This window comes from Ambystoma mexicanum, chromosome 4p (assembly GCF_040938575.1).
Source record: "Ambystoma mexicanum isolate Mex_15411 chromosome 4p, UKY_AmexF1_1, whole genome shotgun sequence".
In the NCBI taxonomy this organism is placed as follows: domain Eukaryota; kingdom Metazoa; phylum Chordata; class Amphibia; order Caudata; family Ambystomatidae; genus Ambystoma; species Ambystoma mexicanum.
Window position 1 is genome coordinate 71999886 of NC_090927.1, and position 20497 is coordinate 72020382.

General features: G+C 46.3%; 1 protein-coding gene across 1 annotated transcript in view; it reads right to left on the bottom strand.

Annotated features, from left to right (window-relative positions):
* LOC138452766 (vomeronasal type-2 receptor 26-like) overlaps positions 1-20497 on the bottom strand; it is a 202507-nt gene that overhangs the window by 100257 nt on the left and 81753 nt on the right. The window contains exon 3 of the mRNA XM_069605111.1: positions 1622-1849. Coding sequence (XP_069461212.1) covers positions 1622-1849 — 228 coding nt within the window. The remainder of the gene's footprint in view (positions 1-1621; positions 1850-20497) is intronic.

Sequence of the window (20497 nt, forward strand, 5' to 3'; positions counted from 1 at the left end):
GTTCAGCCTCACCCATGCATCTTCCATAACAGAGAATAGACATCAAGTTCACTACTGTGCACAGGCTCATACTGGTCCTAGGATGATCATAACATATAAGCCAGAACACAGGCTTTCTCCTTTTATGGACCGGCATGGTGCAACATCATCCTAACCGTCGTTCAGGAAAGAAATGAAGAGCAAACTATTTAAGGAATTCCTTTAATAAGTTTGATGCCCCATGAAATACCAATCAGTGGCTCCACTCTCACCCTCCTGACAGCCAACCTTTCCTTGAATTTCACTTGTGTTTACTTATCCATTGTGAAGTGATCCAATGGCAGCTAGCTTGGGTTGACGTTTATAAATGACATCTATATACAAAGAGACTGCCATAAGCATCCCAGTCAGACCCACTTCTATCCCAATATCTCTATTGTCCCACCTGCTAGCCAAACCCTATTGGATCAGTCTATCACATCATCCTCGGACACAAGATCTTTCAAGACTTTCCCGAAGGACCACTACCGAACAATCATAAAATATATTATGCTCTACATGCAATGCCATGCCCACTACAGCCTAAAGCCTGCACGGGCCTCCACAGTGCCCTAGGGAGCTCAATCTGCACACCCCTGACATCTCTGTCCCTCAAGACTCTGTAGCACCGGAACATTGGCTTACTCTTTATCCATTGCTCACAGCCTATCGATCATGGGCTCTCCCCTCTGGATACTCAAGTGTCACTAAGTAAAAACATTAGGGGGACTCTAGGCAAAAATATATATACATCCACGGCCGTGCCTGGAAAGAACACATATATATGGAGAGCAACTAGAAGGCCGGGATATATAAACTTGTATAGGTCGCAGACCAAGTAGAGACAGTGCCTACAATAAGCCTATTCTCTTGCAATACATGAAAACATCTGTAAAACGCTGGAAAGTGAAACAATTCAATTCACTGCCATAACATGTATGTAAAATAGATATCTTTTAATTCATTGAAATTTTTTTTACCACATTATATAATGTATCAATCATAAAACCACAATAGAAAAATAGAAAAATAAGAACGAGAAAAATAGATAATTCAAATTTGTACAATAGTGTTAACTAAGCAAAAAATGCCGTAAGCAATTGAACCAGACCCATTCGTATCTCCAAATACTCCATCCATACTACACTCATGCATACCTAAAATATATTGGTCAGCAATGTCAAAATACATAGACATGACAAACAATAAACATGAAAATGCATTTCAACACAACAAAAAATATAAAAAAATGTATTATTAAACACAATTTTCAGTAACTAGTCAGTAATCTAACTATACTGCTAGAGATAAAGCGGCCCACAACTGGGAGGCAACGATTGTCAGCTTAGTTGACAAGAAAAGAAGAGACCCATCAAAAAACACAAGTGTCACTACCATAAAACATCTAGAAGCTTCCCGGCACTCTGAATTCCGAGCTGCATGTTTTCATACCTTAGGTTTCACACCACATTTTAGGACCATGCACTAAGAGGCCTCCAAAACAGCAGCCTACATAAGACCACTTTGCATTATATCAAATGCCATCTATTCGATCCCTTATATTCTGGTTTTGCAGGTATAAAGGTATCTTCTCGACACTCACCATGTTAAACACTCTGTTCCAAGTGATTAGGCTTTCATTTACAGTCAGTTCCTTCCCTGGAGATGCCAAAGGGTTAAACCTCCCAACAGTAACTGCTCTGCTGATCATATTTTCAGAGGTCTTCCAGTTCAAAAGGTCATATCCGATCATGGATTCACCGTTCTCTTCAAAGAACACTTCTTCACTGGCGGTGTTGGTAAAATTGACTTTCTTCAGATAGTGATTAAGCTGTGAAATTGAACACATCAGTAACAGAGAACGTGGTGCACATAATAAGAAGGGATATCAGTTACAAAACATAAATATGAAACACAATTAAGAAGTCAAGAATACCCTTACAGAGTACGGAATAAAAGGGATGAAAAGTGGGAACAAAACCCATTCGGAATACCAAGCATTTTCTGTGAATTGTGACGAATCCTTGGATATCATTGCTTTCCCCGAGGGGGAGCCCCTTCCCATGAGGCCAGGGAGGTGAGGCTAGTACCCGATAGTCCCCCTGAGGGCGGTACTCAACGGGAGGATCTATGGGGAGGGATTGCACCTGTGGGAGCAGGGACGACTATCTAAGGAGAATGCAGCATCCCATTCCTCCCAAATACAAACAACCCAATGGCATGTTCCAACATATGGCATCACCTACCTCTATTATCCTTCTACCTCTATACACTATTGTCAAGTTGGGACTACTGGGATGAGAAAGAGCCATAGGAACCCACTGGATCAAGTTGGCTGAGTGGAGGAAAGAAGATTGGAGCATACAGAAAAGTGAAAGATTGGAGAATACAGAAAAGTGAAGAGGGACTGGAACTCCAATGCCAACCACAGTTGGCCAACCACTATAAACAGAGAGAAAGGACCAAAGAAGAGAGAGGAAGTCCAGGCCCGAACGAGAACAGCTGAGACTGACTGTAGCTGCATGCAGCACCCAGGGCGCAAGTTTCAAACATGCACAGTTGATTGGGAGGTGAAGGATGCTGGCTGTCGGCCGCATCTGGCAAGAAAAGCAACCTCGGCCAATAGCAAAAATTGGCAGCGGACGACTGGAACCTGGGAGGTTCAAGCGATGAAGATGAAAGCAGTCCGTAGAGGAGACCAGGAAGTGAACAGGATCGGAGAGGCAGTTCCAAGGACCCAGTGACTGGTGGTGGCAGACTACGGAGAAGGCAAAGCTCTGATAGATGCCCAGACCACTGAGCGGCAGCGAGTTCATGCAGCAGAAGCTAAAAAAGGTCCAAGGAGATGGTGAGAAACTGACTCCTATGTTGGATGCGGACGGGAGGGAAAGTGAGTGCGCAAAGCTCCGGCCAACGCCCAGAACATCGAGCTGCACTGAGGTAACGCAGCAGAAACAGAACAGTGGCAGAGGTGCCCGAGACCCAGGACAGCACCGTAGCTGTATCCCCGAAGTCCAGGAGGTAACAGGGATGGTGGGAGAGCTGGGTGGGGCCCAGGAGGTGGGCCAACTGAAAAGAATAATACAAGTGACATTGAGATTCATCTCCCTCAGCAGGGTACTCAAGCAAGGCCCCTGCTCACACCTGCACTTGAAGAAAGATACCAAATGGGTGGCAAAATGAACAAAGTGCCCAGGAAAGCATGTGAAAAGACCAGGGGAAGGGAGCCATTCCCCCCTGGTCTTGTGAATTGTAAAATACGCCTGAGAAAAGGCATGTGGAAGGGAGACATCCCCCTGATGTTGTGAACTGTAAAACAGAAGTCAAGGAAGGCCAGGGGAGGAGAGCTCATCCCCCCTGGCATTGTGTGCAGAAATACACTAAGAGCAAGATACCTGGAGAACTGAGGCATTCTCCAGGAGCCCAATAGTGAAGAAGCAACTGTGAGCAGTAAGGGGTGTTGATGTTGGAACTGGAATGTTACCTTTTGTGTTTGAAATGGAGACCTTTATTACTACTTTTGGATATTTAAACTTGGAACTTTGCTTTGTACCTTGGAAAAAGATTGAGACCTGGGGAAGGGAGTCATTCCCTACGGTAACGATCCCACACATATGTTGGAACTGTAATCCGCTGTACAGAAGAAGGGAGCTATTCTTCTGGACCAAGAGGATCCACTACCTCCTTAGCTTTGTTATAATTTAAGGAATGTAAGTAGATTATTGACATAGGATGGTGGACCTTTGATTTATGGACATCTTGACTGAGACCTTAGTATTCTAGTTGTGGTAGGGACCCCCTCTGAGAGTTAGGGAGAGGTAGGCTTTCTCCTAATTTCTGGTACAATACATGTTCATGCCAACAACCATGCCACCTGTGTGTACGTCTCCTCCTTCTGCCACCCGTACAGAAGGCTTTTTGTAGTACATATCTGCATGGTATTATTCAGCAGACATTGCTGTGATGTGCTGTAGTGTGGAGGCTTCAACACTAGATCAAGTTTTGATTGTCCCCCTTATTCCTTCGCGGATAATCAGGAAGCCCTGAGCCTACTGATAGAAACAAAAGTTGCATATTTATGAGAATGTAGTTGACACAAAAGGAAACGAGAATGAGAACAAAGAAAAAACAGATCCTCCAAGAGAATCACTCTTTGAGAAAGGAGATTTAAATGCTGCCTGTTCTGTGCCGCTGACAATTACAGAAGTAGCTTCAGTTACCATGGAAATGTACACTCATCTTTCATTTATTTATGTTTTGTATTTTATTGAATTTATAGAATTATACACTAAAGACTTAACAAAGAACAAAACAGTAAATATGGAGTGAAGAAAAATCAATAGTTAAAACAAAAGAAGTATCACTTAGATAGTCCGAGAAAGAGCTAGATAAGGCAGTCACCTTTACATTTGACTGCCAGATCAGAAAATACCTAGACAGTTTACCATGCTTTAGAATACATTAGAGACATTTTGGTAGTTAGAGACACTTGGGTGAGGTTGGAGGGACACCACGTGTAGGTCTAGAGAGCAGCAGGGACCCCTTAGTTTCATACTTCCAATCTCAGCAACCGGCCTTACCTGGGTTTTCAGGCATGGAACTGGGGAGAAGTAAGACCGGTTCTTCTAGTTGGCTACAGCATATAGTGATGACATTGAACACTGCTGATCCCGTGACCTTTCGTGAAATAAGAGGAGAGAGCAAGAGCTCAAAAAACTCCAAAAGCAGGAGCCAGAAGACTTCACATTAGTAGTAAGAGCGGAACGACCAAGGACCCTGAAGGAAACTGCAGGGGGCAAAAGGCCTATCATCATAACGAACAGCAGGAACACGGAACAAAGTTCCAGGAAGAGCAGGGGAGCGTGGAAGAGACACGGGAGGGAAAGGAAGGAAGAACAAAAAGGAGTTAGTATGTATGGGGTAAACAATTGCCTGAAGTGTCCGCCTAGTTAGGAGCATGGGCATTGATATGCAAAGAATCGGACAACAAGATTGGTAATACAGCTTCCTGGAAGGCATGCATCTCATGGCATCAGAGGGTGCACAGAGGCCATGTTGGAATGCGTCAAACAGACATACCTGGTGGCTATGTTGGAATGGGATTAACAGATGCCAGAGTCTGTGGAAGTAACGCTGAGCCATGAATTTATGCCCTCTCCTGAGCGGGTTGTATCCCTATAAGCCCACTAAACATTACAATTTTCTATTGCACATTCTGGAATTTCAGAAGACCTGTACTTCGTACTCTTGTTCGTCCATACAATTGACAGATTGTGGTTTCGCTTTCCGCTATGTTCGGAGATCTAGTAGTCCCAAATCTCTGTAATAGGGAAACATTAAATACTGGATGAACCGTCTTCCAGGAAGGTGGGAGTGAGAATTCATAGGTCATGGAATTTATCAAATAGGAAATCCGAAATGGACTGAAGTATGTTGGTAGGGATAAGCAGTAGAGATTTGGAGGGCCAACTTGAAACTCAGGATCCGGATCTCAGCTTTGATCAGTAGAGTCACTAATTCTTTGTCTTGATTCTTCCAGGAATTAATAAGCTTTCTGGTTTCCCTCTAGCATGGTTTGCACATGTTGTTCTAATGATGGAAATCTTTCTTTTCCAAGGGCTCGATAACTGGAAAAGCATGTGAATTGCAAACAAAAATGTAGAATAAGGCAATGTAATGTGTAGAGGAAAGAACACTGCTGGTGTATGCAAATCTAGCCACTAGTAATAAGTGTGAAAAACCTGAGGGTATTCTTGATCCTACTCCCCTTAGATTCTCTTCTCAGGTGGCGAGAGAAAGAGCATCGCTCTTCGATACTGACCCTGGGGGTGGAGAAGAGAGGGAGGATCATCTGGGTGATGGCTCCTTGAGGATTGGGAGTGGGGTGCCCTTGGGTGAGACATAGGGCCTCATTACACGGTAGGCGGTAAGGGTTTACCGGTACCGGTATTTTACCGGTACCGGTAAATCCTTACCGCCTTACTACGAGGTCCCTTTGCGGGTTGGGGTATTTAACGCCTGCTTTTTGCAGGCGTTAAAAACCAACCCGCAAAGGGACCCAGGGAGCTAATTACAGTACCGCAATTTGCAGTGCCGTAATTAGCGCCTTCCCCATTCCCATTATGCCCTCTGGGGCAAAAATGGGAATGGGGAAGGGCAATGGTGGAAGGGGGAATTACCGCCCCGCCAACCTTGGAATGGGGCGGTAATTCCCCTTTCCACCAAGGCGGTGCCGGTATTTTACCTGCATGAACCATGGCGTTAATAGCGCCATGGTTCTCCGCCTACCGTGTAATGAGGCCCATAGTATCCCCATGTTCCCATTGACAACCAACCTAACACTCTCCCGACCTTCATGGCCTATTATAAATCAGCCCCCTTCATTTCTCCACATGTGACAGAACTCGGACAAGTAAGAGGAAATTAAGAGTAATGCACATTAGACCATGTTACCCCTTCAGTACTGGGACGAGGAGGATGCTGGAAAAACATTGTGAAGGTCAGTCATGTCCTCTTAATCATGGTCAGGCAAATCCAACTAGAGATACACACCTGTTAAAAGTTTACAGGTTGTGAGGAACCTGAGGGCGTCCTCACATCTACTCTCCTTGGATCCTCTACGCAGGTGGGCGGGGAAGGGCTATCGCTTTTGGATCCCAACCCTGGGTATGGACAAGCGAGGGAGGATTACCTGAGAAGAGATTCTTAGGGGATTGGAGGTGGGATGCACTAAGGTGAGACACAGTATTCCACAGTTTCCTTTCAGGGAGGAATCCGTATACCAGAAGTGGTTATCGGATATTGTTCCCAATGTTCCCTTGTCCCTGAGAAGAACAGGAAATATCATCAACCCAGATGTACTAGAAAGAGGAGGCAAAGGATTGATAATGGGGTACCTTTCAACAAGACTCTGTGTCCCCCTTGTCCTCGTGACAACCCTCCCCCAACCTTTATAGGTTACTACAGATCAGTTCCCCTTTTCTCCCCACTTAGAGTAGCTGACAGTACTGAAACAAAGAAGAAACAGCATAGAGTAATGAACAATGTATGCTCGCCCCACTCTGGTACTGAAATGAAGAAGAGGCAACTGAGAGTAGTGAACACCATCTACTCTCACCACTTTGGTACTGGGACGAAGAAGATGGCTAAAGAGGCACACCAGTATACTGAACAGACATGTCCCACTAATAGGTTCAGGCAAAGTCAGGCAATTAAACTAAGTATGCCCACCTGCAACCTATCAGAATCCCAGGCCAGTATAAAACGAGCAGCAACAGGAAGGAAACCGAGCGAGTTGATAGAGCAGATGAGACACAAGAGCTGCCAAGGATCACCCACTGGAGAACGAGACTCAGAGACTCCGAGAGGAAGCGTGGCGAGGGAGCCCTGTCTCTGAGGATCTGGAGATGTCCAGTGAAGGGAGTCTGGAGGCATGCCAATCCTCAATGAAGTAATTGGGAAGAAAGGCTCATTCCCCTGGGCTGAGAAGGAGGCCCAGCAGCATTTGGGGGGCCACTGGCTAGGCCCTGACTTCGGAGTGAAAAGAGATTTCAATAGAATCCAGTTGAAAGCCAAGAACACAACCGCTGAGTTTGAGATAATGGGAAACCTGGTATGTGAAAGGCTTAAGTGAATACAATGTAGCAGAATAATTGGAGCATATGCGACTTGGAGAAGGGACCCCGGAGCTGTGAAGAACTGTTGACACTCTGTACAAAGATAAAACCTCAAGACACTTCTTTTTGTGAACCTCTTTTGATATTGAACTTGGGGAAGGGAACCCTGAGACTTGCTGCCATGGAACTATATTGAATTTGGTGAAGGGCATCCTGACATTTACAAAATTGTGGCGCTTCTTAACTTAAATTCTTAAATTCTAAAAGAAGATAACCTGAACATTGTGTTGAACATTGTGTTGAACTTGTTGAGATTTGGGAAAAAGAGCTTCAAGAGTAAGCCTGTACTGGAAATACTCAGAACTTTACTTTTGGAAGACTATTTAGTTTATGGTTGACATCCCTACACATTGCTTTGTCTTAGCTGTGTAAGGCACTCATGATGGCAATAGTAAGACAGACACAAGTGAATACAGTTCCAGGGTGTTTATTAAACTGCAAAGAATGGGTAAAATGAACGCATAATCTAAACCTAGATATAAGATTGGAGGAAGCTACAACCATCAAATAATAATAATAATACTGTACTAGTGGTGTTTTAGTCAAATAAAAAGGGTCTATCCTAGAAAACCTATTGCCAATCCTTACCGCTATGCTACAAATTAGTGTGGGATAATGCCCTCAAGAAAAGGAAGTGTTCACAAAATAATAAGTCAGGATGTTATGGCCGAGGTCTCCCTTTCCCATGTTTTTAGAACGGGACAAGGTGGGACTCTTGAGCACAGCACACTCCTGGGCTTCTCCGGCACGAACTTGAGTTTCTTTCCAATATCAGGGCCTTCTTTGCCCAAGTCTCTTTTACGCAAAGTCTCTTGCTTCAGAGGGCCTGAGGCCTCACATATAACACAACAAACAAAAGTTCCTTCAGTTAATCTTCACGTTGGGTGATTGATTACTCTACAACCCTGGATCCTCCTAAGCTGGGCTACGATACTTCTCTCCACAATCGCCTCCCTCAGTCAGGCTCAGACCAACCATTTACTGTGGACATCCCTCATTCTGGTTCACGCGTGTCAACGCAATGTTCATGGGTGTGTCGCAGTTGACCCCTATTCGTAGGCATCCCTCAGTTGGGTTCACAATAGCCCCAAACAACCCAGTTCTTCTTGGTTTCAACACAATGCAGCATTCACTCCCCTTGACTTTCTCCTGGCTTCCCTCAGTCGGGTTCAAATAGCTGTTCTAGCGCAGTTCATGATTCTATCATCTCATCAGAAAAGCGGGGGTCCCTTCCCCTTCATTTCTTTCGGCATCCCTCCATCAGGTTCACACTTGCCGTAGTTCCAATTTCACAATCTCATCAGATAGCAGGGTTTCCTTCCCCTAGCTTTCTTTCGGCATCCCTCTGTCGGGTTCACACTTGCCAGAGTTCACAGGAAAGTCACTCTAGACCCCTTAGGTTCTCTTCTTACCTAAGTCCGGGTCTCAGCCCCCCGTCAGGCTTTACACAATTCTATTAACACAATGTTCTGGGGGGTGTTACTCATAGGCATCCCTCTGTCGGGTTCACATTTGTCCCAGTAACAGTTCACTTTGGTTCTTTAACTTGTCAAAGACTTTTGACTATACAAGGGGTTTTCCTTGACCCTCGTATGACCACTTTAACACCCCATGCCGGCCTCGACCAAGGCCTCTTGGTACTTGTAGTTTTTCAATGTACACACGTTATTTGTTCATACAAGGTTGCCTCTTGCAACCTTGGGCTTAGCACAGTTTAGTCTACTAGCAGCTCTCTCCGACTCACCGGCTGTGCTGAACTTGTTGGGGTTTCCTGTTTCTGGAGTCAAGGATGGCACCAGGGTGGCAAACGCTTCTCCCCTCCCTGGCTATCAGTGTGGGAGGTCCCTGTGTACCGTTGACATCTGTGATACCATACGCTAGCTGTATCTCCCGGTTTTATAATTCCCTTGTTTGGCGAGTCTTGGTTGAAAAGGGCAAGGGCATTCCTTCCTTGTCGTCCTTTCAGGTCTCGCCACCTTTCTCCTCCTTTTGAACTGCCGTACTGGAATAGCTGCTTCCATGTACATTTGGCCTTGCTCAGAATGTGCTCTTGTGCTCCGCCTTTTATCCCTATGGGGAAGAGAAATGCCACTCAGGTGTGTTTAGTTATCAGCAATTGCCTGGCTCTGCCTGACCATTGTGTTGGGACATGTCCGGTAAACGGGTCTGGTCTTAGTCCGTTGTCTTTCAAAACTGGGACACCCTGGCAGGCTTTCATAATGAATTATATCACTCGTATTCCCCTGTTTATTCTTTCTACCTCCTAGTTCATTATTCCTTGTCCTAGTGGGTTTGGTAAACTCGGAAGGCTGAGATTTGTAGGGTTTGTGAAATGAATGGGAAAAATCCTTAAAATAATAGTTTGAAGGTGTAACGCTCACCTGAATCCCTCGGAGGCGCGGGTCTGGTCTGGGCGTTCTCCGAACCTTCCAAAGTCACTCGCAGGTCTTTGGCACCACCCTGGAAGGGCCCCCTCCTTACTGTGATCTTAATCTGTAGAGGGAGATGTCTGCGGGCAGAGAAGAAACAGGGGTTAACGTCTGCCTGACGGGGTTTCGGCCCTTTCCCCTTCCTGACACTCCTACAACTCTCCTAGGCCGCACGTGCTCACCTTAGGTAGGTAAAAGCGGCGCTCTCCATCCTGCGTCTGTGCAGGGGCGCTGTAGCCAGTTACTTCACTGGACGATAGTTCAGCCTTTTATTGCGGAGGTAGAGTCCAGAAGGCAAGACCGTGGTTAGCTGCACGAACGTTGAGGGCCTTATATGAGTCTTTTTATTGTCCTTTCAGAATCTTGCCTCTTTGCAGGTCCGGTATGCTGATCCGGTAAGTGGAGAAGTCTGGAGTTTTTGCAGGCAAGCAAAAAGTTCCTCTGAAGTTAAATGCACTTTTTAAAGTCTTTTTCCCCTTTCTTTCAGGTCGCGGTGCAATCGGCGATGAAGACTGATGCCGAAGGATCGTGCCGGAGGATGGACAGGTATCACCACTTAAGGCACGTGTAGAAATGGAGTCCTGAGCTCTAATAATGTCCTTCTTGTATTTTACAGGTGCGGACAAATGGCGCTGAACGGAGCTCGCGGAGACCGTGGCACAGGTAAGCAGATAGCACAGAGTTATCGCTAACCTGTATTCTTTGTAGTTGCAGATGGCTGGAGAACGAAGAATCGCGGCACGAGGCCTTGGAAGGCGCCGGAAGGTGGTAAGAGCAGCTCTGGTACTTTCTCGTGCTACTCTAATGTTCTCGTTTTCCTTTTCAGATGTCGCGGAAGGCTGGAGCTGGATTCAGGAAGGTAAGTTGAAGATTTTCCTGTTTTCAGGTGCAGAAGAAGAAGATCAGCTGGAGCCGACACGGTGAGCGTCCTGCTGCTATTGCAGAATAACGCGAAGCACGTGAAACCAATCGGGTGTGGTTTAAATAGCCTTCAGTAGTGCTTAGGCGTCTTCTTCCACAGCTTTCAGAGGTAAGAAAAGAGTTCCAGTATGTAATTCTTGGGAGTGGTGCTGGCCCCACCCAGCAGTTAAAGTAGTCCCAGCAGGATTGGATGAAGAGTTCATCCTGCAGGTAGGAAAGCAGCATGGTCTGCAGGAGGTAAGTCCACCCAAGCACCAATCCTCTTTATATGAGCCCGGCGCTTCCAGTGCCGGGACTGGGTCCCTTTATGAGCATGAGCCTGGCGCCGCTGGCGCCAGGACAAGGTCCAAAAGGCCCCTACGGGGGCCGGCTTATGCCTGGAATAAGGGTCATGACCCTGCTTCCAAGGATGTTGGGCTAGGTCTGACACCTTGGAGGCAGTGGTCATGACAGCACCCCCCCTCAAGGCCCCTCCCAAATTGGTCTTCCCCGGAGGCTTTGGTTTGTTGGGGAAGGTCCGATGAAATTTTCTGATTAGACGAGAAGCATGGACATTTTCTGAAGGTTCCCAAGATCTCTCCTGGGGGCCATACCCTTTCCAATCAATCAGGTAATACAGTTTTGACTTGAAAAACTTAGAATCCAAGATGTTCCGAATCTCGTATTCGTTTTCTCCGTCTACTTGGATTGGCTCTGGAGGTTTAGTCAGACGGGTTCCGGGTCGCATAGGTTTCAGGAGTGAAACATGGAAAACAGGATGTATTTTCATTCGAGTGGGCAATTCTAATTTAACCGCCACAGGATTTATCACAGCCGTGATCGTGTAGGGTCCTAAGTACTTTGGATTGAAGGTGCGTGGTCCTTTTAGAGACAGATGTTTAGTAGACAGCCAGACTTGGTCTCCTACTTGGTACTGAGGGGCCTCTTTCCGATGTTGATCAGCACTTTTCTTATAAGATTCTTTGGCTCGTTGAAGGTGTGCGACGACTTCCTTAAATGTTTGAGTTATGGTCGCATGAAGATGGTCCACAGCGGGTGTTCCGAGATCTTGAGGCGGATCTAAATTAGAGGTCCGAGGGTGAACCCCATACAACAGGAAGAAAGGGGTTTTACCTGTTCCGGTATGTATTGAGTTGTTGTACGCATATTCAGCAATCCAAAGAATGTCCCTCCAAGTACCCTCTGATTGTTGTAACATGCAACGAAGATACTGTTCCAGAGTTTGGTTAGTCCTCTCAGTCTGCCCGTCAGTTTGAGGGTGGTGGCTGGTAGAGAGTCGCACGTCAATTTGTGCAAGACGACAACAACTTCTCCAGAAATGGGAAATGAATTGGCTCCCTCGATCAGAGATTAGGACTGAAGGGAACCCGTGCAAGCGAACGATGTTTTCAAGGAATTCTCGGGCTAGAATGGAAGCTGTGGGTAATCCTTTCAGTGGAACAAAATGAGCCATCTTTGAAAAAAGATCAACAATTACTAGAATGGTATTATATCCGGAACAAGGGGGTAAATCCGTGATAAAATCCATTGAGAGGGTGTGCCAAGGGCACGGTGGAATGTCTATCGGATGTAGTAGCCCGGCTGGTTTTTCTCTCTGGTTCTTGTTTTGTGCACAGATGCCGCATGAGGCCACAAAGTCTTTGATATCCTTTCTCCAGAACGGCCACCAGAAATGTCTTTTAATTTTCTCGGAGGTTTTGGCTACACCCGGATGTCCCTCTATTAAGGAATCATGATAGCTGGTGATGACCTGTTTCTGTAAGTCATCACACGGTAAATAAAGTCTGCCTTGGAAGTATAATAGATCTTGATCTATCGTAAAATCCTTTCCTTTCTGCAGCCAAGTCAAGGAATCTTCGGGAGTTATTATTTGCTTGATCTTCTTTTTAATGTCGTCAAGAGACATTGTGTTGATGACTCCCAAAATCTTTTGTTCGGGGATTATGGGTACTGGTTCTGGATTAGCTGCGAGTTCGTTAACGCCTATTCGTGAAAGGGCATGAGCTTTTCCGTTTTTGACGCCCGGCCGAAACGTAATCACAAAATCAAATTCCGCGAAAAATAAAGCCCAACGGAGTTGTCTTGAAGATTGGGCCTTGGCTGACTTCAAATATTGGAGGTTACGATGATCAGTAATTACAGTGACAGTGTGCCGGGCTCCTAGGAGATAATGCCGCCAGGCCTTAAAGGCGGACTTGATTGCCAGAAGTTCCTTGTCCGTGATTGTGTAGTTGATTTCTGGGGCCGAAAATTTGCGGGACCAAAACGCCACAGGGTGTAATTGGTGTGTTTCAGGATCTCTTTGTGACAAAACTGCCCCCATTGCAAGGCTAGATGCGTCGGTCTCGACGATATAAGGAAGTTCTGGACGAGGATGTTTCAGGACTGGAGCAGAAATAAATTTGGCTTTCAAATCTTGGAAGGCTTGTTCGGCCTCTGGAGTCCACTCGAATTTTTTGTTCTTTTTTAGGAGAGCCGTGATAGGTTGGACTATTCGAGAGAATTCGGGGATAAATCTTCGGTAAAAATTAGCGAACCCCAACATGCTCTGTACTCCTTTTACCGAAGTCGGAGACTGCCATTTGGTGATAGTATCCACTTTTCTTGTGTCCATGTGAACACCGTTGGGTGACAAAATGAACCCCAAAAATTCGACTTCCTTTACATGAAAGGTACACTTTTCCAACTTAGCAAATAAACGATGGTGGCGAAGCCTCTGCAAAACTGCGGTGACATGTCGTCGGTGTTCAGCTTCTGAGGAGGAGTATACCAGGATGTCATCAATGTAGACGACTACACAAACATCAATAAGCTCTCGGAGAACGTCATTCATAAAGAACTGGAAGGCGGCCGGTGCATTACATAGTCCAAAAGGCATTACTTGATACTCGAATAATCTGTATTTTGTGCGAAAGGCCGTCTTCCATTCGTCACCCTCCCTGATTCGTACCAAGTGGTAAGCTCCTCTGAGATCTAGTTTTGTGTAAATGCAGGCACCTTTTACTTGGTCCAATAGTTCGGGAATCAGAGGCAGCGGGTACCTGTTTTTGACTGTGATCTGGTTCAGGGCGCGGTAATCTATACACGTTCTCAGGTCACCTTCCTTTTTCGGGACGAAGAACAAAGCTGAAGAAGCTGGAGATTTTGAGGGACGAATAAATCCGTTAGCCAGGTACTGGTCTAAGTATTGTCTGAGGTGAAGATTTTCTGGCTCAGTAAGAGCATATATTCTACTGCACGGTGGAGTGGATCCGGGTATCAGGTCTATCTGGCAGTCGTATGATCTGTGCGGGGGCAAGGTGTTGGCCTGATCTTTCTGGAAGACATCACTAAACTCTTGGTATTCAGGAGGCAATTGGAGGTTCTCGGAAGCGATGGCTGCCAGCCTGATGTCGGGCCGAGAATAACAAGTTTGGGCACACTCTGGAAACCGGATTACCTTGGCTCGCCAGTCGATCTGAGGATTGTGTTTTTCCAACCAAGGAACTCCTAGAATTACTTGAAACTGCGGGGCCTTGATTACATCAAACACGATTCCTTCCCGATGTCCGTCCTGGCAGAGCAGCGTCACTTCCACGGTGGTGTGAGAGACTGGTCCGGAAACTATTTCTGTACCATCCACTGTAGTGATTACATCTTTTACCAATTTAGGACATAAAGGAAGATTCATCCTAGCTGCCATATCTTGATCCACGTAGTTACCGATTGATCCGCTATCAATGAATGCCTTAATAGCATGCATACGATTTGGTTGGTCGGGGCTTATGAGGACCATGGGCAGTACGAAATGCGAGGTCAAGGAACTGGTTTTTACGCTCGGCAAGCGGACCTCTACGCTTGCCGGGCGAGGTCGTTTCCCGATTCTTGTTGTTTTGCATCCTTATCGGAAGCTCCCAAGGCTTTCTTGACCGGTTTCACTGAACAATCTCGAAGGAAGTGTCCAGACTTCCCACAGTAGAGGCACAGCTGTAACTGTCTTCGCCTTTCTCGTTCCTTTTGAGTTAAAGGTCCTTTCACGATGCCTATCTGCATGGGTTCCACGGAATCATTTCCTTTAGCAGGGTTCTGAGTCTTTGAGAACGTCCGGGTTTCAAATCTGGAGCGATCGGCCTTTCTGTTCTGTAGTTGATGATCTAATTGAAGTACTAGGTCGATATAATCGGAGCACTCTTGCGGAGGATTTACCACCTGTGCCAAGACATCTTTAAGTTCTCCACGTAGCCCCCTGTGGAAAAGCGTGATCCTCTTGTCTTCTGGCCACCTGGTTTCAACCACCAGTCTGTTAAAAGATGCTATGTACGCCAGGAGATCTTGGTTACCTTGTCTTAGCGATAGGAGTTCATTGTCCAAGGCCTGCCCTTGTGAGTGTCGTGCGAACAACTTTTCCATACTGGCCTGAAAGTCTTGGAAGTTTTGGAGGACCGGATCATCCTGTGTCACTAAAGGAATAGACCAATCAGCCGCATTGCCACTAAGATAGGAAAGTACAAACGCTACTTTAGCTTGGTCAGTTGGGAATGCAGCGGGTCTACACAAAAAGTGCAAGCGGCATTGGTTGATGAATACTGCGTAACGTTTAGGATCACCTGAGAAACGTTCTGGTGGAGCCAGGGGCACATTCCCTGGCAGATTAATCTGCACCGGATTGCTTGAGGTTGTAAGTGGATAATTCCCTCCCGAGGTAGGCAAAGGTGCTTGCCCAGCTTGAATTTGTAGCAATTGCCTGGCCAGGTCGTCCGCTCGTTCTTTGGAAACGATCAATTCCCTTCGTAAGGCATTTGTTTCTTGACGAGATGCATGTACCTCGGCCCTCAGCTCCCCAAGCAATTGAGCCAATTGGTCTGTATCCGAGGTTTCCATTGCGCCTGGGTGGGATATTTGTGGTAGGCTTCGCATTCTGTAACGCTCACCTGAATCCCTCGGAGGCGCGGGTCTGGTCTGGGCGTTCTCCGAACCTTCCAAAGTCACTCGCAGGTCTTCGGCACCACCCTGGAAGGGCCCCCTCCTTACTGTGATCTTAATCTGGAGAGGGAGATGTCTGCGGGCAGAGAAGAAACAGGGGTTAACGTCTGCCTGATGGGGTTTCGGCCCTTTCCCCTTCCTGACACTCCTACAACTCTCCTAGGCCGCACGTGCTCACCTTAGGTAGGTAAAAGCGGCGCTCTCCATCCTGCGTCTGTGCAGGGGCGCTGTAGCCAGTTACTTCACTGGACGATAGTTCAGCCTTTTATTGCGGAGGTAGAGTCCAGAAGGCAAGACCGTCGTTAGCTGCACGAACGGTGAGTGCCTTATATGAGTCTTTTTATTGTCCTTTCAGAATCTTGCCTCTTTGCAGGTCCGGTATGCTGATCCGGTAAGTGGAGAAGTCCGGAGTTTTTGCAGGCAAGCAAAAAGTTCCTCTGAAGTTAAATGCACTTTTTAAAGTCTTTTTCCCCTTTCTTTCAGGTCGCGGTGCAATCGGCGATGAAGACTGATGCCGAAGGATCGTCCTGAGCTCTAATAATGTCCTTCTTGTATTTTACAGGTGCGGACAAATGGCGCTGAACGGAGCTCGCGGAGACCGTGGCACAGGTAAGCAGATATCACAGAGTTATCGCTAACCTGTATTCTTTGTAGTTGCAGATGGCTGGAGAACGAAGAATCGCGGCACGAGGCCTTGGAAGGTGCCGGAAGGTGGTAAGAGCAGCTCTGGTACTTTCTCGTGCTACTCTAATGTTCTCGTTTTCCTTTTCAGATGTCGCGGAAGGCTGGAGCTGGATTCAGGAAGGTAAGTTGAAGATTTTCCTGTTTTCAGGTGCAGAAGAAGAAGATCAGCTGGAGCCGACACGGTGAGCGTCCTGCTGCTATTGCAGAATAACGCGAAGCACGTGAAACCAATCGGGTGTGGTTTAAATAGCCTTCAGTAGTGCTTAGGCGTCTTCTTCCACAGCTTTCAGAGGTAAGAAAAGAGTTCCAGTATGTAATTCTTGGGAGTGGTGCTGGCCCCACCCAGCAGTTAAAGTAGTCCCAGCAGGATTGGATGAAGAGTTCATCCTGCAGGTAGGAAAGCAGCATGGTCTGCAGGAGGTAAGTCCACCCAAGCACCAATCCTCTTTATATGAGCCCGGCGCTTCCAGTGCCGGGACTGGGTCCCTTTATGAGCATGAGCCTGGCGCCGCTGGCGCCAGGACAAGGTCCAAAAGGCCCCTACGGGGGCCGGCTTGTGCCTGGAATAAGGGTCATGACCCTGCTTCCAAGGATGTTGGGCTAGGTCTGACACCTTGGAGGCAGTGGTCATGACAGAAGGTTTGTCAAGGGAAGGACCGGGATTGTTGTTGCGAAATGAATAGGGGGGGATTGTGGGAACTGTGATGTTTGGTCAAAACAGACTGGGAGTTCGGGAAATAATAATCAGAGGGACGGGGAGAAGAATGATTGGGTGTACTCCGGTAGGCAACAGGAAAACAGGGATTCTGAGAGATGTCATTTCCTACTGCAACCTTGTTTGGGTTCCTAATAGGTTTACCAGACGCGGAGGGGTTGTTATATTTTGCTAAGGGAGATTAATTGGGTGGAAGGGAGGTTGATTTGGAACAGCCTATACAGGCCTCACAGATTTCGTCCTCCCTAGTCCTTTTCCCCTATGTAATACCGTGTCTCACCTGGGGCATTCCCCAGACAATAACCCCGGGTGCCCATACGCAGGTGATCCTCCACCACTGGTTCACCCCCAGGAACTGGATCCTATGGCGATGGCTCTGTCCTGGCCAGCTGGATAAGGGATTTTTGGCGTCTACCTCGGAGAAAACCCTTAGGTTTCTCACAGCTGGGAGGGCAAGCATAGGTTTTGGACAAAGACTTTTCAGTTGAATTTATTGACACATACTGTCCTTAGTTTCTTTAGGTAGGGAAGTCCCGCCTTAGCATAGGGCAAGCTAGGCTTTACACCATACTGACCTTTTCATTAATAAAAAACTATTGTTACATATTGAATCTGTTGTCTGTGTCTCCATCCATGATGCCAACCTCACAAGTTGTATAAAAGCAGACAGAACTTACAGCATGGGGATTGATGGGAAGACCTTTGGTAAAGAGACCAGCAGGAGACCCGCGTTTGGAGAAGGAAGCCGCAGTAGGGCCTGGAGAGCAGCCAGGACGACGGCCCAAAGTCCAGCGTGCAGGAGCCCATGCAGCAGGAGCTGCAGAAGCCTCAGGTAGTATGGGACACTGTCTGAGTTTAATTGGAGGCAGAGGAGCAGACAGTTGGGTACAGTTGGGTACAGACAAGCCCCTGAGTGCGAGCGGGGCTCGCAACATCCAGCCTGCTAACTTACAAGACTGAAAGAGAGAGTGGAGGCCACTAGGGAACATTGCCACAGACAGGTGAGTGTCAGGGGAGGCACTCGGGGGTCAGGGAGGCGTTCCTAGCATGTGGCAAAGGCATAAAACATTGCAGAACTCAGGTAAAGCTGACATTTGAAACTAATACATGCATATTGCCTACTGAACTAAACAGAGACTCAACTTTTGAAATCAATACATATTAACCATCGAACAAAATGGAAACCTAACTTTGAAGCAAATAAGTGCATATTAAACAACAAACTGAATAAAATGTAACCATTGGACATATTGCATATCTGGTAAACAGCAGATTGAATGAGATCACATAATTAAGCCTGTAGAAAATAAAACTAAAACCAGCGATGAAAAACACCCAATGGGAAAGCACAAAAACAACAATATATCAGAAACTACACCAGTGTGAAAGAATACCTTAAAAGGTGGGACAGAAGTAAAATCACCACAAAGTGAACTTTATGAACAATTTCAGTGTGGCCAGGCCCAAGATTGGCAGGTGATGTGTGACATACCCTGGCAAAGCCCGGGAGCTACCAAGGAGAAGCCAAAGAAGTGTGAATAATATACCTAAAGCCAAGAGGCCACAAGGAGAGGGATGCTTGTTGCACGAGCTGTGGTGGGTGGACCGCGTGGTCTGACAATGGCACATAGACCAGTGAGCCCTGAACCGTGTGAACCAAAAGACATTGTGGAAAAAAAACAGAAGGGGCACTGCCAGTGAATGGATGAGGTAATCCAAGGACATGGTCAAGCTGAACTTCCAATGTGTTAACCTTTTTTTTTTTAAAAAAAGATTGAACTACTCATAACCAGCAGAGTTGAAGTCTTGGGGAAGGGAGCCCTGAGATGTGAGACATTACACCCGTTGTCTTGGAGCAAAACTTTGAGACCATTTTCTATTGAACTTTATTGCTTGGTACTTGGGCAAGGGAACCCTAAGGATTATGCAGAACTGTATTACCTTGCTTGGAAGAAATGTAATTCTAAGACTTTTTGTGGATGTTTCTTGAACTTGGGGAAGGGAGCTGACGGAGAAACTGAGAGCTGGAAGCAGCTTAGAACTTTATGTTGAACCGTATTTTTTTACTTGCAAATCTTTGCACACAGTTTACTTGTAGTTGTGAGGGCAAGCGCAGGTTTTGGACATAGAAAGACTTTTAAGTTGAACTCTTTGACTCAGACTTTCCTTAATTTTGTTCAGGTAGGGAAATCCCACCTTTCCAAAGGGCGTGTTAGGCCTTCCTGACATTTAAGTTAATAAATATATGTGTTTGAACTATAAGTCTGTTGTTTGTGTCTTACTTCATGATGCCATCACATAAGGGAATCCAGTTACCTTTTGTAGCCAAAGTGCAGAGGTATCCTTTGAACATTTGATTCAACCTCTCCATCAAACTATTAGTTTTGGGGTGATGTCCAGAAGACAGCCAGCATTGGATTCCAAGATTCCTACATAGCGCAACCCAGCATTTGGACGGGCATTGTGATCCTCTATAGAGTATTCTGCTGTGCAGGAGTCAGTGTATTTGAAAAATATCCCAGAGGAATACGCATGCCAATTCTCCGATAGTGGGTGGCTTTTGAAGCGCTGAAAAATGTGCCAAATTTGTGAACCGGTCTACCTTAACCAAGAGTAGTACAACCTTGGGAAGGAGGTAGATTTAACATGAGGGTGGTTGAGATCTCTTTCCACAGGGCTTTGGGTGTATTTTGTTGACAGAAAGTGCTGACTGCAAGACATCTGGGTACCTTATTTTGAGCACATATGGCTGAGGAGTCCACATATTCCTTTCCATCTTTTACTACCGAAGGTCACAAAAAATACTGTCCCATAAGGCTTGTGCGGCCCAGACCCCCTTGAGACCTACCAATGACAAAGTGAAATGACTCGCTGTTGTAAGGTTTGCAAAGTAATTTAGAGTTCCATCTCATGAAAGAACAGACCCTGGCATTGCTGTAATCAAAGACTGGGGTGTGATTCTTGTTCCTTTGCCTGGGAGGCTCTGAGTTTTATCGTCAAGGTGTTTGCAACCTAAATGAATCTTTTTCCTTCAAGAATCTTGCAATGGTATTTTTGGCTTTCGACTTCAAAAGAGTCTCTCCTAGACAACG